The sequence below is a fragment of the Rana temporaria genome, chromosome 4 (assembly GCF_905171775.1).
Source record: "Rana temporaria chromosome 4, aRanTem1.1, whole genome shotgun sequence".
Classification (NCBI taxonomy): Eukaryota; Metazoa; Chordata; class Amphibia; order Anura; family Ranidae; genus Rana; species Rana temporaria.
The window spans coordinates 390,798,027-390,813,693 of record NC_053492.1 but is presented as its reverse complement, the minus strand read 5'-3'; the positions used below and the strand labels follow the sequence as shown (position 1 = coordinate 390,813,693).

General features: G+C 41.7%; 1 protein-coding gene across 3 annotated transcripts in view; it reads left to right on the top strand.

Annotated features, from left to right (window-relative positions):
• SANBR (SANT and BTB domain regulator of CSR) overlaps positions 1–1,793 on the top strand; it is a 97,593-nt gene extending 95,800 nt beyond the window's left edge. For 2 of the 3 annotated variants that reach the window (XM_040351124.1, XM_040351122.1), the window contains one exon: positions 1,561–1,792. In XM_040351124.1, coding sequence (XP_040207058.1) covers positions 1,561–1,597 — 37 coding nt within the window. In that variant the 3' untranslated portion in view covers positions 1,598–1,792. Of the gene's footprint in view, positions 1–1,560 lie in introns of all 3 variants that reach the window. The other variant, XM_040351123.1, reaches the window with a different exon arrangement.
• Positions 1,794–15,667: the final 13,874 nt, after the last annotated feature.

The following is a 15,667-nucleotide window of genomic DNA, read 5'->3' as shown; positions in this document are numbered from 1 at the left end:
AGTAGGAAATTGCAAAAGATCACTGTTCTTCTCACATAGCCATTAATTGTATTCTACTTTGACTTTTGTAACAATTTCTGCTTTTGTCTTCCACTAATGACGTTGACCCCATTCAACTGTCCTTTTGTTCAATTAATTCTGTTGCTTTGTCTGTCTCTTCTCCGGCTTCCTGTTGGCCACAGCAGTAGTGTATTTAGGATTTGTACTGCCCTAGGCCTGACTAAACTCGTGCACCCCCTAATTTAAATATGATCCACCCCTTCCTGTCAAGTCCACGCCTCTTTCTGTTTAAGACCCACCCTGAAATTTTCGAGTGGGGACACTAGTTCTGAGGGCCTGGGGCGAGGCAATGGATTCCCTTAATTTAGATTTCCTCTCACTTCCTGTTTGGCTATGGGGCAGGAAGTGAAGGGAAATCTCTGCAATAGGATAGCGATGGTAAAAAATAAACTGACGGGGGCTATAACCCTCCCTTACTCTATCCAAAATGAAACAAAATGAAAAAAAAAGAAAAAGTGTTGCCTATAGTTCTACTTTAAGCACAAATTTCTGATAATTTTGTGGAGAGGACTTAGAAGATATAACCATGCCAATGGTACAGCAGAAAACATATAGCACAGTGAGGAAGGTTTGTGGGCCAGGATGATAGAACAGTCAAACTTAGAAGCAGCGCCCCCCACAGTTGCGACCAATGTATAGGGGTACTCGACTAATTTACCTCTCAGCCCAGTCAGCCCTATAAGACGGTTGGGACTCTTTACGTGCTGCTCCCCGGCAAAGTGCTGCCCTAGGCCTGGGCCTTGTTGGCCTAGGCCAGGATACAGCGTTGTGCCACAGGATACAATTCAAAGTCCTCGTTTTTACATATAAAGTTCCCATGTGGCACCTTCATGTATCTCCACTATTCACAAATGTTTATGATATTGATATACATATTTTCCCGAATATCACCGCCATTTACTTTTTCATCAATATACTATTCTGCTTTCAAATCTCCCTGATTTATTGAAGATGTGTGTGTGCATTAGGCTGGGTTCACACTACGACTGTTTTACAAATGTCATCCTACTTTGCCCTGTGGCATCTGTCCTACTTTGGTCCTACTTCCATCCAAATTGAATGAACAAGATAAGATTTTGCTCTGACTTTGAGATAGTCTGACTTGTCTTTTGACCAATCAAAACAATCCCAGAGTGAGATAAATTTATTTTACTGCTGCTATAATCACCATATCAGATGTCATAAGTCGGTTGGTTAGGACAAGGATCCTACTTTGATCCGACTTCAGTGATATTATATGGGCTAAAGTAGGACCAAAGTCGGACCAAAGTAGTGCAGGGAGCATTTTCAAAGTTTGACAGACTTGTGTCGGACCAGTTAAGACGGCTCCCATAGGGAAACATTGATTTTCACACGTCATGCAACATAAGGTCCCAATGTTGTCAGAGTGTTTGTTGTCCCAGTGTGAACCCGGCCTCACTCCTTTTTTGTCAGCAGCCTTCTTCTGTTATCTGGAAACTTTCACTCATTTGTTAACTTATTGGCACTTTTTCTTTGCAGATCAAAACCTCGTTTTGGCACGGGACGGGCAACATAAGTATAGGCAGTATACTTTGAATGTGTACTGCTAAGAATTTATTGTGATTTATTAATTTGTCCATATGGACAGCTGAAATTATTTATTAGTTGTTTTACCTCTTGCTTGGCAAGTTTTCTGCTGTTTGGAATGCTGCTAGAATTAATTTCCAAAAGTGTTATTTTAGCTGTAAATCCTCTTTTTAATTAAACTTATTTAAAAAAAATGGTGTTGTTTATTTTCTTAAACCAGTACTTAACATTTTTTTTTAAATTTATATGAGCAGAGTTTTTGTTATCATCAACCATGAATTTATCTCAGGGGCTGGACGTATTGCGTATCTAAGTCCAAAAACCAATTACTGCAGCTTAACGGTCCTTAGATATGATGGCTGCATTTGTTTTCTTTTTTTTTTTTTATTTACAACTGGTGATTCTGGCAGTAACACGCTTTCTGTTTTATGTCTACTACACACAATGAGAATATCTGTTGGGAAAAAAACACATTCGGAGCATCTGATAATCTATTCGTTCTTACACAGCTTTCAAGAGCCAATCACAACAGTTCATGAGAAAATATCCGAAGGGACAAGCACAAGCACTAAAACTTTTCTTGCAACATAACAGAGCAAACAATTTTCATGTAATTAATATAGTATTTGTACGAAAACCCTTGAGTGACCAATACAGAGCTTTCAAGATCCAATCACGACAGCTCATGAAAAAATATCCGAAGGGATGAGCACTAAAAATGTTCTCTCAAGATAACAGAACAAACAATTTTCATGTATTTAGTATAGTATTTGTACAAAATCCATTGAGTGACCAAGTCCACGCATGAATGGAAATTCATGAATACAATACAATACATCACATCACTTCCGAAATTGGGATTTTGTCTTACGAGAATTTTAGTAACTTTAGTAACCTATTTGTTTTTGATATGGGGGCTAGCATTTAAAAAGAAAGGGGTGATCCTTAGTCCAATATTTTCATTATATCAACCAAAAAAGTGATGTATATGTATAGACACTGGATGGTGTATATATAAAATCTAAATAAATATATGTGAAAAAAAAGTCCAATGTGATGAAAATTGGTGATAATAGTCCCAATGCCTCGGAAGGAAGTGCAGTAAAGAAATCCACCACCTATCATTGAAAGGAAGGCTTACCAGAGATACTGTACCCTAATGGACATATGCCCAGAGGGTCAGTAAAGCAGGGTATAAACCACTCTCAGGCCTGGATCATCGACTGCAATTCTCAGGCCTCATACACACGACCGAGAATCTGGTCGTAAAAGAAACATTGTTATCCTCAACGAGGTTCTTGTCAGGCTTGTCGAGAATTTTGTCAAGCTTTCTTTGCGTACACACTGTCAAGACAAAATCTCGTTGTTTTCAAACGCGGTGATGTACAACACGTACGACAGCACTATAAAGGGCAAGTTTGATTCCACTGGCACAACCCTCGGGGCTGCTTTTGCTAATCTCATGTTACTGCGTGTTAAGTAAAAGTTTGGTAAGAGACGATTTGCACTTTTCAGTCTGTTACAGCGTGACGAATGTGCTATCTCCATTACGAACGCTACCTTTACCGAAGGTGCGCTCCCGTCTCATACTTTATTCTGAGCATACGCGGGTTTATAAGCATACACACAAAGGTGTTTCTTGTCGTAAACCAGTCCGACGAGAAACACGACGAGGACATTTTTGACTCCTGACGAGAAAAAAGAGAACATGTTCTATTTTTTTTTCTCGTCTAGATCCATGACAGTTTTCTTGATGAAAAACATACACACGACCGTTTTCCTTGGCAAAAAAGCTCTGCCACCAATTTTCTTGATGGATTTTGTCAAGGAAAACAGTCGTGTGTACGAGGCCTTACGGAGACATCTCGCACGTCAATCAGAGAGGAACCCAAGGATCAAATCAGAAAAAAAGGTCGCTTTCAGGGGTACCCAATGTGGGCCAAAATTTAAACCAATATGTAGAGATGTAGGAGAAGAAGAGAAAGACACATAGCGTAAAACTGAAAGGTACCAATGTTTTATGTAGGTAAAAACACTTACATTATAAAAGGTGATCAGCGCTTTCAAATGTACAAAGTGGCAGCGGAGGCATCTGATGACAGCTCACCGCACACCACATGATGATCGGTGATAGCCAGGCTCCCTTCCACTAACACGGGGAAGACACAGAGGAGATGAAGAGGGGAAGAAGCTGCCCGTGGACTAGAGGGCTGGAGTGATGGAGAAAGCTGATGGAGAAAGCTCTATATGTGTGAAAAAAAATAATAAAAATGTTGTTTGGGTACAGTGTTGCATGACTGCTCAATTGTCATTCAAAGTGCAACAGCGCTAAAAATTGGCCTGGGCAGGAAGGGGGTATAAGTGCCCAGTAGGCAAGTGGTTAAAGTATAACTAAAGACTAAACTTTTTTCAATTTTGGACGAAATAGAGAGGGATTATAACATCTGTCTATGTGTTCTGTCAATATTGCTGTCCGTGTAACTGTATCCTCTCTAATTGACATGTTTACCTTTATCATCAAAAGTAAAAGAAAATCCCAAATTTTGGGCTCTCTACACAACAGTAATAGAGGGGAAATATTCAAATTGGGACACTAGTTCTGGGGAATCTGGCGAAAACCAGGGATTCCCTCACTTTGGAAGGATTTCTTACCACTTTCTGTTATGGCTATGGGACAAGAATGGAAGGGAAATCTCTCTGATAGGTTTTATCTTCATTTGTCTCCAAACAGGGATTATAACCCTTCCTTACGCTATTGCACTTTTTTTCGCAAATTTCACACCTACCATCATATTATTGGGGAAATCAGTGTCTGCATGGTCATTTTGCTAAGGTGACTGAACGAGGTATGTTCCTGGTGCTAACTAAAACTGAAGAAGCAGCTTGGATAATCAGAATATTACCTAGAGGCTAGGTTCACACTGCTGCGAATTCAAAATCGTGGTAAAATCGCGGCTGCGATTTTGCCGCGATTTCGGCTGCGATTTAAGAGACATCTGTGCAGGGTTCAATGTAAATCGCGGCCCGAAATCGCAAAAAGTAGTACAGGAACTACTTTTTGAAATCAGTGCAGCGCCGCAGATGTGGCGTTTCACCGATTAGGACAGTGCCATTGCCGGCAAATGCCGCCGATTTGATATGCGATTTGACATGTCAAATCGCATCTCAAATCGTACCCAGTGTGAATCAGGGCTCAACATTACAGAAGTCCAGATGAATGTGACTAACTACTGCTAGCTATACATTAACCTGGATAAATAAGAACCTTTTACAGACCTACAAAGTTGTGCGTGAGAACAGAAAAAAACTGAAGTAATTGACTAATACAGAGTCCACATGGTAAAGTTTGACTATCAGGCTATTCATTTGCTACAGATGGGTGACAAATAGATGAATATTCATGAAATATACATATAGTAATTGGTGTCCAGGGACATCTGCTGTAGAAAATGATTAAGTTTTTTTAAAAAAAAGAACACAACACTATGATCTACTCTATTTACAGAATAAATCATGCTGTAAATATGTTTGTCAAATAATACCATAATTTAATATGCAGTGCCTGGCTGTGTGTGATGACTCTTTGTTTAATCATGACGAGATGAGTAGTGTTCTATGTTACGTACCCAATTATCTACAAGTAAGAAAAGGACATCAAGGGTGCGGCTCTATTACTTATCCTATGCCTCGATGGATCTGCATTTAAAGGAATTTCTCCTTTATCTCATACTCAGTATTATTACACTGCCGCAATGGACAAATGGTAAGTCATTTTAACTTTATCTATTAAGCTCTGTTACTGGCATATTTCATTCCATAGTTTATTGCATAATTATAGGACATTTTTAAACCTCATATAAATATTATTGTTAATTAATCACTTTGGGGATGAGAAGTATTATAAAAAAAAACATGCGGGTTGATCTTATTGGAGAACTTTAGCCTGGATTAAAATCAGTAGTAAATTTTGGATATTCAAATACCTCAGCTAAACGCTTCTGCAGCTTTGGACTACCAGGGCTGAAGGTTATATGACGTGCGAAATAAAGACCCAAAAGGCTATATGACTTGTGGACTATCAGACCTGAAGGTAGCATGAAATGAGGAATACCAGGACTGAAGTTTACATGAATTGTGGAATACCTATGCAATGCCAATATCCTTTTATAACAAATAGGTAGATTCAGGTACATTGGAATAAAGTTACGGCGGCGTAGCTTAGCGTGTTTAGGCTACGCCGCCGTAAATTAGCTAGGCTAGTAATGATTCTCAATATACTTGCCTGCTAATATACGCCGGCGCAGCCTAAAGCGGGCGGGCGTAAGGGCGCCTAATTCAAATGTGTTGGGGGGGGGGGGGGGGCGTGTTTAATGATAATGAGGCTTGACCTCACGTTTTTTAAGGTTTTTTTTAGACTGCGCCGGGCGCCTACATTTCCCAGTGTGCATTGCGGCTATGTACGCCGCACGGGCCTATTGATTTCGACGTGGACGTAAACTACGTAAATCCCGATTCGAGGACGACTTACGCAAACGACGGAAAAAAAATTGAATCTTGCAGCGGGAACGGCGGCCATACTTTAACATTGTTATTCCACCTAATAGGTGGAATAACTTTAGGCCTGCTAATGCCTTACGGAAGCGGCGTAAAACTACTGTGGTGGCCGGGCGTACGTTCGTGAAACGGCGTATCAACTCATTTACATATTCTACGCCGACCGCAATGGAAGCGCCACCTAGCGGCCATCTGAAAAATTGCAACCTAAGATAGGACGGCGCAAGCCGTCTTATCTTAGTTATGTTTAAGCGTATCTCTGTTTGAGCATACGCTTAAACATAAGTCGGCGTAGATTCTGAGTTAGGTCGACTTATCTACTGATAAGTCGGCCTAACTCTACCTGAATCTACCTAAAAGTACTTATACCATGGTAGCCTAAGCATTGTAAATACCTATTATGCTTTTTAGTCGGTGGCAGTGGATCTCGGCCTAGTCCTGCAGACTCCTTTATTTTACGCCCTCTCTCTTTTTCTCGGTTTTTCTTTTTACTTCTTTTTGGTTTTTGATTCAGTACTATTTTTTCAACACTCTCATTATTAGCTTGATATTTATTTGTACTGATCGAAATTCTAACTTAGGAATTTATTAATACAAGAAGTTATTGTACTGAGAATCGCTTTATAGCTTCCTGCCTATATGTTTTCGATAGTAACTAAAATTTTGTATCAAATATTGTATCAGTTAAATCTTCATTGGATTAATATATTATTGTATATGTGCAACAGAGTTTCTCCCCTATGTAATGTATTTGTTATGTGTTACTTGTACAATTTTTTTTGAATCACATAAAAAAGATATTTTGACAAGGAAATGTGGAATACAAGGACTGAAGTTTACATGAAATGTGGAATACCAAGACAGATGGTTGGTTACATGCTATGAGGATTGGAAGGGCCTGAAGGTTACACAAAATGTTGGATACCAGGTCTGAAGGTTACATGAAATAAGAAATATCAGGACTGAAGGTTACATGACATGTGGCATACCAAGACTGAAGGTTACATGATACTGTATGAGGAATACCAGCACTAAAGGCTACATGATATGAGGAATACCAGGCCTGAAGGTTACAAGAAATGAGGAATACCAGTACTAAAGGCTCCGCTACATGATATGAGGAATACCAGTACTAAGGCTACATGATATGAGGAATACCAGTACTAAAGGCTGCATGATATGAGGAATACCAGGCCTGAAGGTTACAAGAAATTAGGAATACCAGTACTAAAGGCTTTGCTACATGATATGAGGAATACCAGGCCTGAAGGTTACAAGAAATGAGGAATACCAGTACTAAAGGCTACATGATATGAGGAATACCAGTACTAAAGGCTCCGCTACATGATATGAGGAATACCAGTACTAAGGCTACATGATATGAGGAATACCAGTACTAAGGCTACATGATATGAGGAATACCAGTACTAAGGCTACATGATATGAGGAATACCAGTACTAAAGGCTACATGATATGAGGAATACCAGGCCTGAAGGTTACAAGAAATGAAGAATACCAGCACTAAAGGCTACATGATATGAGGAATACAAGGACTGAAGGTTACATGACATGTGGAATAACAGGACTGTACAGTAGTTGTAGAATACACAAGCTGAAGCTTTGTAGCTGATGTGCGGGCCTTTTAAATGGATGTCATTTGACAGACCCTCCTATAGGACCCACATCAGTAGGTACACTGGGCCAGATTCACAGACGAGATACGACGGCGTATCTCCTGATACGCCGTCGTATCTCTGAGAGTATCTATGCGGCTGATTCATAGAATCAGTTACGCATAGATAGCCCTAAGATCCGACAGGTGTAATGGACTTACGCCGTCGGATCTTAGGATGCAATACTTCGGCCGCCGCTGGGTGGAGTTTGCGTAGTTTTCCAGCGTCGGGTATGCAAATTAGCTTTTACGGCGATCCACGAAGGTTTTCGCGTGCGTTACGTCGTCGCTAGTATTTTTTCCCGTCGCAAAGTTACGACTGCTTTAACATGGCTTAAATTTAGACGAGCCATGTTAAAGTATGGCTGTCGTTCCCGAGTCGAATTTCAAATATTTTTTTTTTTTTTGCGTAAGATGTCCAGGAATACGAAAGTACGTTACGCACGTCGGCGTTCAAAAAAATGACGTCACTTCGCGCAAGGCACGGCAGAAATTTCAAAACGGAGCATGCGCAGTACGTCCGGCGCGGGAGCGCGCCTAATTGAAATGGCACACGCCCCATTTGAATTAGGCGGGCTTGCGCCGGACGCCGCCGCCGTAAGTTTACACGCAAGTGCTTGGTGAATCAGGCACTTGCAATGAAAACTTGCGGCGGTTTAACGTATAGACGATACGTTACGCCGCCGCATTTGTACCTGAATCTGGCCCACTATACCCAGCTCCTGAGCATTGTTCTACTTTTTCTAAATACAATTTCCTGAGCTTAGTTAATAAATTATTTTCCATAATGCCAGGTTAGATGGTCAGAAGCAGAGTGGTTTGTACCTTATGCAGTGGCTCATACTGGAGGATCTGATTGGATTAAAATGCACTGTACATAATAGCCAAATGGCAATCTGAAATATACAGAAGACAAATGTTGGCTGATATAAGCTTTGTTTTCTGCCATATGCATAGTCCTTTTTTTGCAGCAGTACTTTGTCTTCCAAACAGTACATCCAAAACAAAAAAGCAGGCATTAAAGCCGGGTACACACTATAACGTTTTTCAGTTCAACCCAGTGGGTTAAAAAAAATAAAAACTGTCAGCTCTGGTCGGAGCCGCTGTACTCACTATGCAAAGCCAGTACATCTATCTCCCCCACTGAGTTGTTGTGTTCTGACAGGGTGCAGTCCCCCCCCCCCCCCCTCCAGTACACTACGATCAGAGCTCTCCGCCATTTTCCAGCATGCTTGTCTAACATGCACACTGGCAAAATGTCAGGCGTTTTTTTTTAACTAGCAAATGTCTCCCGAGTCCCGACATTCAGCTTGTGTGTACCCGGCTTAAAGTGGATGTAAACCTGATTCATGAAATGCGAGCTGGGCATATACTGTATATCTGCAGTGTTTTCTTATCTCTCTTCAAAGCACTAAGTATTGTGGCTTTCTCCTGCTTCGTTCTTCTATTATCAGCCTGATAACTTCTGACAGGTTCTCCGACAGGTGATACAACCAGGCGGATATTTGTGTCAGGAAGGCTGCTATAAACAGATTAGCAGACAGCTTGACTTGTCACAGCACAGCTCTGAAAGTCTCTGCCTATCTGGAGTGGGTGTGTGCCTTTCCTCCAATCAGCTGTCTCTCAGTGTAATCCAAGACTACACTGCTACTGCTGAATGAGGAAGAGAAAATTCTAACACGATGTGCACTTTCTAAACAGTATATACAGCTGAAGACCGCAGATATACAAGTTAAAGTTCCATAGGAGGATCTGTTTCATCTCTGTGTATCATCTGAGACTGTTCACTTCACCGGGTATATGTGAGAATCCGTAACACCATCAAAAAAAGATTTAAATTAAAATGCTATTTAAATATTTAAATTGATTTAAATGGATCTATTTTCACAGGAACTTTTGCTATTTGCTTTATAACCAGGAGATTTTTTTTAGGTCTGTGTAACAGACATGTGAATGTAGGCTAACTCTACAGTTTATATACAGTATTCATGATAATTTCCCCAGAATCTATCCTTATGTAAATGTAGAAATAGAGTAAATATCTTGTGACATGTCATATGGTAAACTCAGGTACCTTGTTTAACAACCTCAGTTCTCACACCTGTGGACCAGAGCAATTTTCTTTTCTGCTATCAGCCAGTTTATTGGCAACCATTTTGTCATTACCTAAGATAACAAAGTATAACATGGAGTCTATTGTTTATTTCTAAGACAAAATTGTTTCTTTGGGTGATATTGTCTTGCAAATATTATTTCATTTTTTACGCAACCCAGAGAAAAAAGCACCAAATGTTTTCTACTTTGATCAGTGCTAATTTAAAAATGTATAATAATTTTTATATTAACATTATGCTAAAATTATAATTCTGGTCATAGGCGTGCGCAGGGGGCGTGCTAGGTGCCTAATTACTATGTGTGTTGCTGATTTCCCCTACTTTCCAGGTCCCCCCCACCCTGCAGTGCTGCTGGCTTCCCTCCTCTCCTTTCCCCCTGCTGCAGGGGATATTTCAGGATGAAGAGTGGGGAAGAAGGGGCTAGTAAATAGTTCCTTTTCTAAATAAACACACTCGCTCACTGTGTTTATTCATAAATGAGGCATAGCAAACTGTGTTTACTATGCTTCAGTTTGTGAATGAACAGGAAGCCACTCAGCACAGAGCACTTCCCATTCATTCACTGTTTTTTTGATAAGGGGTGCACACCCTAATGCAATAGGATGTGCATACTTATGATTCTGGTAGAGAGCATTGCAAAGTACAAATTAAATTAAAGAGAAAAATAAAAAGAAATTAATAAAAATGATAAAAGTGTAAATATTATAAGTTGGGCCCTTTTCACAGGTTTTTCGGGCGTTATTCAAGCGTTTTTCAAGCGCTTTGGCGTTAAAAAAAAGCCTGTAAAGTGCCTGAAAGAAGCCTCATCTGCAATCCCAATGTGAAAGCCTGAGTGCTTTCAGAGCCCTTTCACACTGCCAGCGCCCGAACAAATGCTGGTAAAGCACCGCTAAGACCCCAACATTTTAGGGTGTTTTGCAGTGCCTCAGTGTGAAAGGGCAAGGCGTTTTTACAGCGCTTTCAATTCATTTCAATGGAGAGGGGCGTTTTTGGAGCGTTTTTTTCAGCGCCCAAAAGCTGCTCCAAAGATGTTGCTTACAGGACTTTTCTCCACGCCCCGCCAGTGCAACGCCTCAGTGTGAAAGAGCAAGGCGTTTTAAAGAGCGCTTTCAATTCATTTCAATGGAGAGGGGAGTTTTTGGAGCGGTTTTTTTTCAGCGCCCAAAAGCTGCTCCAAAGATGCTGCTTGCAGGACTCGGTGTGAAAGGGTCCATTGAGATGCATTGAGAGAGTTTTAATAGCGCTATTTTTAACACTAAAACGCTGTAAAAACGCTACAGTGTGAAAGGGGTCTTAGAGCTGATTCACACTGGTGTGCTGCGGTTTGGGTGCAACGCGATTGTTTGTGCGGTTTTAAGTGTACTCCCATTGACTTCTATTAGACTGTGCTTTTTATGAAAGTGCATCAAAGACCTGCATGCTGCATCTTTGCTCTTTCAGAAAATGCATGATCTAATAGAAGTCAGTGGGAGTGCACTTACAACTGCGGGTAAATCGCACTGCGCCCAAACCGCAGCACACCGGTGTGAACCTAGCTTTATGTTTCAATAGTGTTTATTAGTTTTCTTCACAGACAAAAAGTAATACATATCAACGTAACTTCCTTCTATAGATAATGATTTGACAATCTGTTCACCATCACAACGTGCCATTGCCTACGAGGGTTATGACCCCCCAAATCATATATAAATCCACATCATACAATTGGCAATTTAGACGTTAGTAAACAACACTCCAGATATGTGAAAAGGAGGTAGTAAAGCAAAAAAAGGGGGAGTCAGCCCCGTTGGAGAACAATAGGAAAGGAGACAGTGGGATGAGAAAGAAGAGGGGGGAAGGGGGAGAGTTGAGGCTCCGCGCACCGTAAAATAATCCACAAGATAAACCTAAGGCCCCGCACACACGAGAGGATCCATCCGCTGGAATTTATCCGCGGATCGGTTTCAGCGGATAGATCCCCTGGTGTGTACAATCCAGCGGATATTTATCCACGGAAATTTTTCGGCCCGATGGATTTCCAGCGGATCAAAATTTCTTAACATGCTAAGAAATCGATCCGCTGGAATCCAGTCCAACGGATTGATCCGCTGGTCTGTACAGACTCACCGGATCAATCCGTCCGAATCCATCCCCCGCATGCGTCGTAATGATTCGACGCCTGCGTGGAAGTCCTTATATCACAGCGTCGCGCACGTCGCCACGTTATCATCGCGGCGACGGCACGTCACGTCACCGTGGAGGGAATTCCGCGGGGATTTTGAACTCATGGTTAGTAAAACCATGAGATCGAAATCCGCCAGAGGATTTATCCGCGGAAACGGACCCCCGGACCGTTTCCGCAGATCGATCCTCTCGTGTGTACTAGGCCTTAGAACCACTCGACCCAGGATCACCAGTTAAGTAGCAGATCCATGGATCCCAGACTTTATGGAACTGTTTCATCTTGTCCTGCGTGATTGCCGTTAGCCGCTCATTCAACATATGCCAGGACAATTTGTATTTAAGTTGATCAAATGGCAAGGCCGCGGACTTCCAGTTTCTCGCTATGGTTATTTTCGCTGAGGTGAATATGAATGCCACCAGCCTTCTCTGGGATCCTGAAGCGTCAGGTATCTTACCCCCCCAGGAGCGCATGTTTAGCAGCTTTAACTAAATTGATCTGGGTCAGGGAGTAGATGAAATTGTACACCCTGATCCAGAATCTCCGGACCCTAGGACAGGTCCACCACTTATGGTATGTGGATCCCGTCTGTCCGCATCCTCTAAAGCATTCCCGAGAGGCACCCGGCACAAAAGCGGCCAGTCTAGCCGGGACCATATACCACCTCAGCAAGACCTTGTAGTTAGCTTCTATAATGGAAGTATTCATGATCGATCGAGACGCCGATTCCGACAGCCTGTGCCATTCATCAATCTCGAAAGTTTCCTGCAAATCCTGCTCCGATTGGAGCATATAGCCCAGCTTTTTCGAGGAGTATGACAGGATAGAATAAATAGCAGAAATATGGCCCCTGACTTTATCATATTGCCTACATAAATATTCAATAGAAGTCATAGTAGTTAGATCGCCTTTACGGGCGACAGTTTGCAAAAAGTGGTACAGTTGCGTATATCTAAAGCGTTCAGTTACTGGCATTTGGTATTTTTCAACTAATGTTCTCTCCGACAATATCCCTTTGTGATCACAAAGATCGGCAATTCGTAAAAGACCCTTATTTGTCCACCTATGAAACCCTACTGGAGAGAGGCCCGGGGTGAAATCCCTGTTCTTTAACAAGGATGCTAACGGATTGTGAGGGGATTTAAACGTCCTAGTCCTGGAGAGCCTGTCCCAAATTTCCAACGAGAAGGACAGTGTAGGACACAGTATGACCGGCCTGTCCTTCATAGGAAGCCACATAATATGAGATATCAAATCAGGGCGACAGGAATAGGATTCCATAGTCATCCATATTGCGTTAGGCTTTTGAGAATGGTACCTCGTAAGTTGGGCCAACTGGGCCACATAAAAGTACTTCATAAGGTCAGGCAGTCCCAAGCCACCCCTTTGCTTTGGTGTGTACATAGTACCCCTATTCACCCTAGGCCTCTTATCTCCCCAGATGAATTGTAAAATCTTCTTTTGGAATATGTGGAGGTCAGATCGAACTAGTGACACAGGCAAGGTACGAAACAAATATAAAACCTTGGGTAGTACATTCATTTTTATTGAGTGCAATCTGCCAAACCACGAAGGGGGGTGAATCTGCCATCTGGCCAAATCGTCTGATAGGCGTTTAAATAGGGCTGGGTAATTCTGCCTATACAACGCTTGAATAGATGAGGTCAAATTTATACCGAGGTAAGGAAGAGCTTCCGTGTCCCACTTGAACCTGTGCGATCGCTCAAGAGTCTCCTGAGTTGATTTCGGTAAAGATATAGTGCTCTTGATTTTTCATGATTAATTCGGAGTCCTGAAATTTCTGAAAATGGTTGCAAAATCGCGTATAGGTTAGGGAGGGAAGTATTGGGCGACGACAATGTCAATAGTAGGTCATCTGCAAAGAACAAGCACTTGTGCTCGTCCTCCCCACAAACGATACCCTTGATATCCGGACTCGAACGGATTTTTATTGCCAAAGGCTCAATTGCTAAAACAAATAGCAGCGGCGATAACGGACAGCCTTGCCTTGTTCCCCTTTTGATATCGAATGGTGGGGATGAATAGCCCCTCAATCTCAATAATGCTGAGGGAGAATAGTACAGCGTTCGCAAGAGGACCAGAAAGCGCTCGCCGAAACCGAAACGGTGCAATACATCAAAAAGGTATTCCCGCAAGAGAGAGTCGAATGCCTTCTGGATGTCAAGCGAAAGCAGCATTCCCCGCCTAGGTCCCTTACAGTCCCAGTCCGACTGGACTGCCGAGATTAAGTTTATGACTCTGCGAGTCTGATCTGATGCCTGACGGTTGGGGACAAATCCAGCCTGGTCAGGGTGGATGTATTTTGAAAGAAATGTATTTAGTCTGAATGCTAGCACCTTCGTCAATATCTTTAGATCTGTATTGATCAAGGAGATTGGGCAATAGTTAGCGCAATCTTCGTGATCCCGACCCGGTTTCGGTATAACGTGTAGATACGCTACGTTTTCGTGGTCAGGAATATTATTTCCCCTCCGTAAGTCATTAAAATAGGAACACAAATGTGGAACGTGAACCTAGCTTTAGACAAATAGAAATAAACAAGTAAAAATGTCAGGAAAAAATATCTAATTTGAAGAGAGGACATATTAGGGTTGTTTAGGGTAAACTATAGGTTTATTTGGGGGTTAAATAAGAGCAATTTTTGTTTTACTTATCTGGTTTTAACTGTCATCATATACAGATTGAAGCTTACCCCTTTGATCTGTATATGTGTAAAGCAGAGTAAATACAAAGTAACAATAATGTTACTTTGTATTCTCAAACATTTCTCTGAACAGTGTTCATAAAATATAGCATTTATTATACACAGAATATCTTATGTACAATGTTATATTTTACATGTGTTATAAAAATGGTGTATCCATAAAACATTTAAAAGCTGCACAGTGCTTTGGTTTAGTGCCTCAGAACTAAAATGTAGGTATGCCTATGAAGTTTGGGTGAAGTCATTAAATATGTACACATATTAGCCAGGTTAAAGTCAAAGGGGCAGATTCATGTACCTCCGCGCATTTTTCCGCCGGGCGCAGGGTATTTAAGATACACTACGCCGTCGTAACTTATTTTTTGTCGAATCCTTAAAGAATTTGCGCCGTAAGTTACGGCGGCGTAGTGTATCTTTGGCGGCATAAGGGCGCGGAATTCAAATGGCTGTGATGGGGGCGTGTTTTATGTAAATACGTTGTGACCCGACGCAAACAACATTTTTTTTGAACGGCGCATGCGCCGTTCGTGGGGGTATCCCAGTGCGCATGCTCAAAATTAAACCGGAACAAGCCAATGCTTCCGAGGGTGACGTCATTCTATTAAAATCCCTTTTCGCGAAAGACTTACGCAAACGACTTAAAAAATTAAAATTTTGACACGGGAACGACGGCCATACTTAACATTGAGTACGCCACCATATAGCAGCTTTAACTATATGCCGGAAAAAGCCGAACGCAAACGACGTTAAAAAATGCGTCGGCCAGACGTACGTTCGTGGATCCCTGTAACTAGCTAATTTGCATACTCGACGCGGAATTCGACGGAAATGC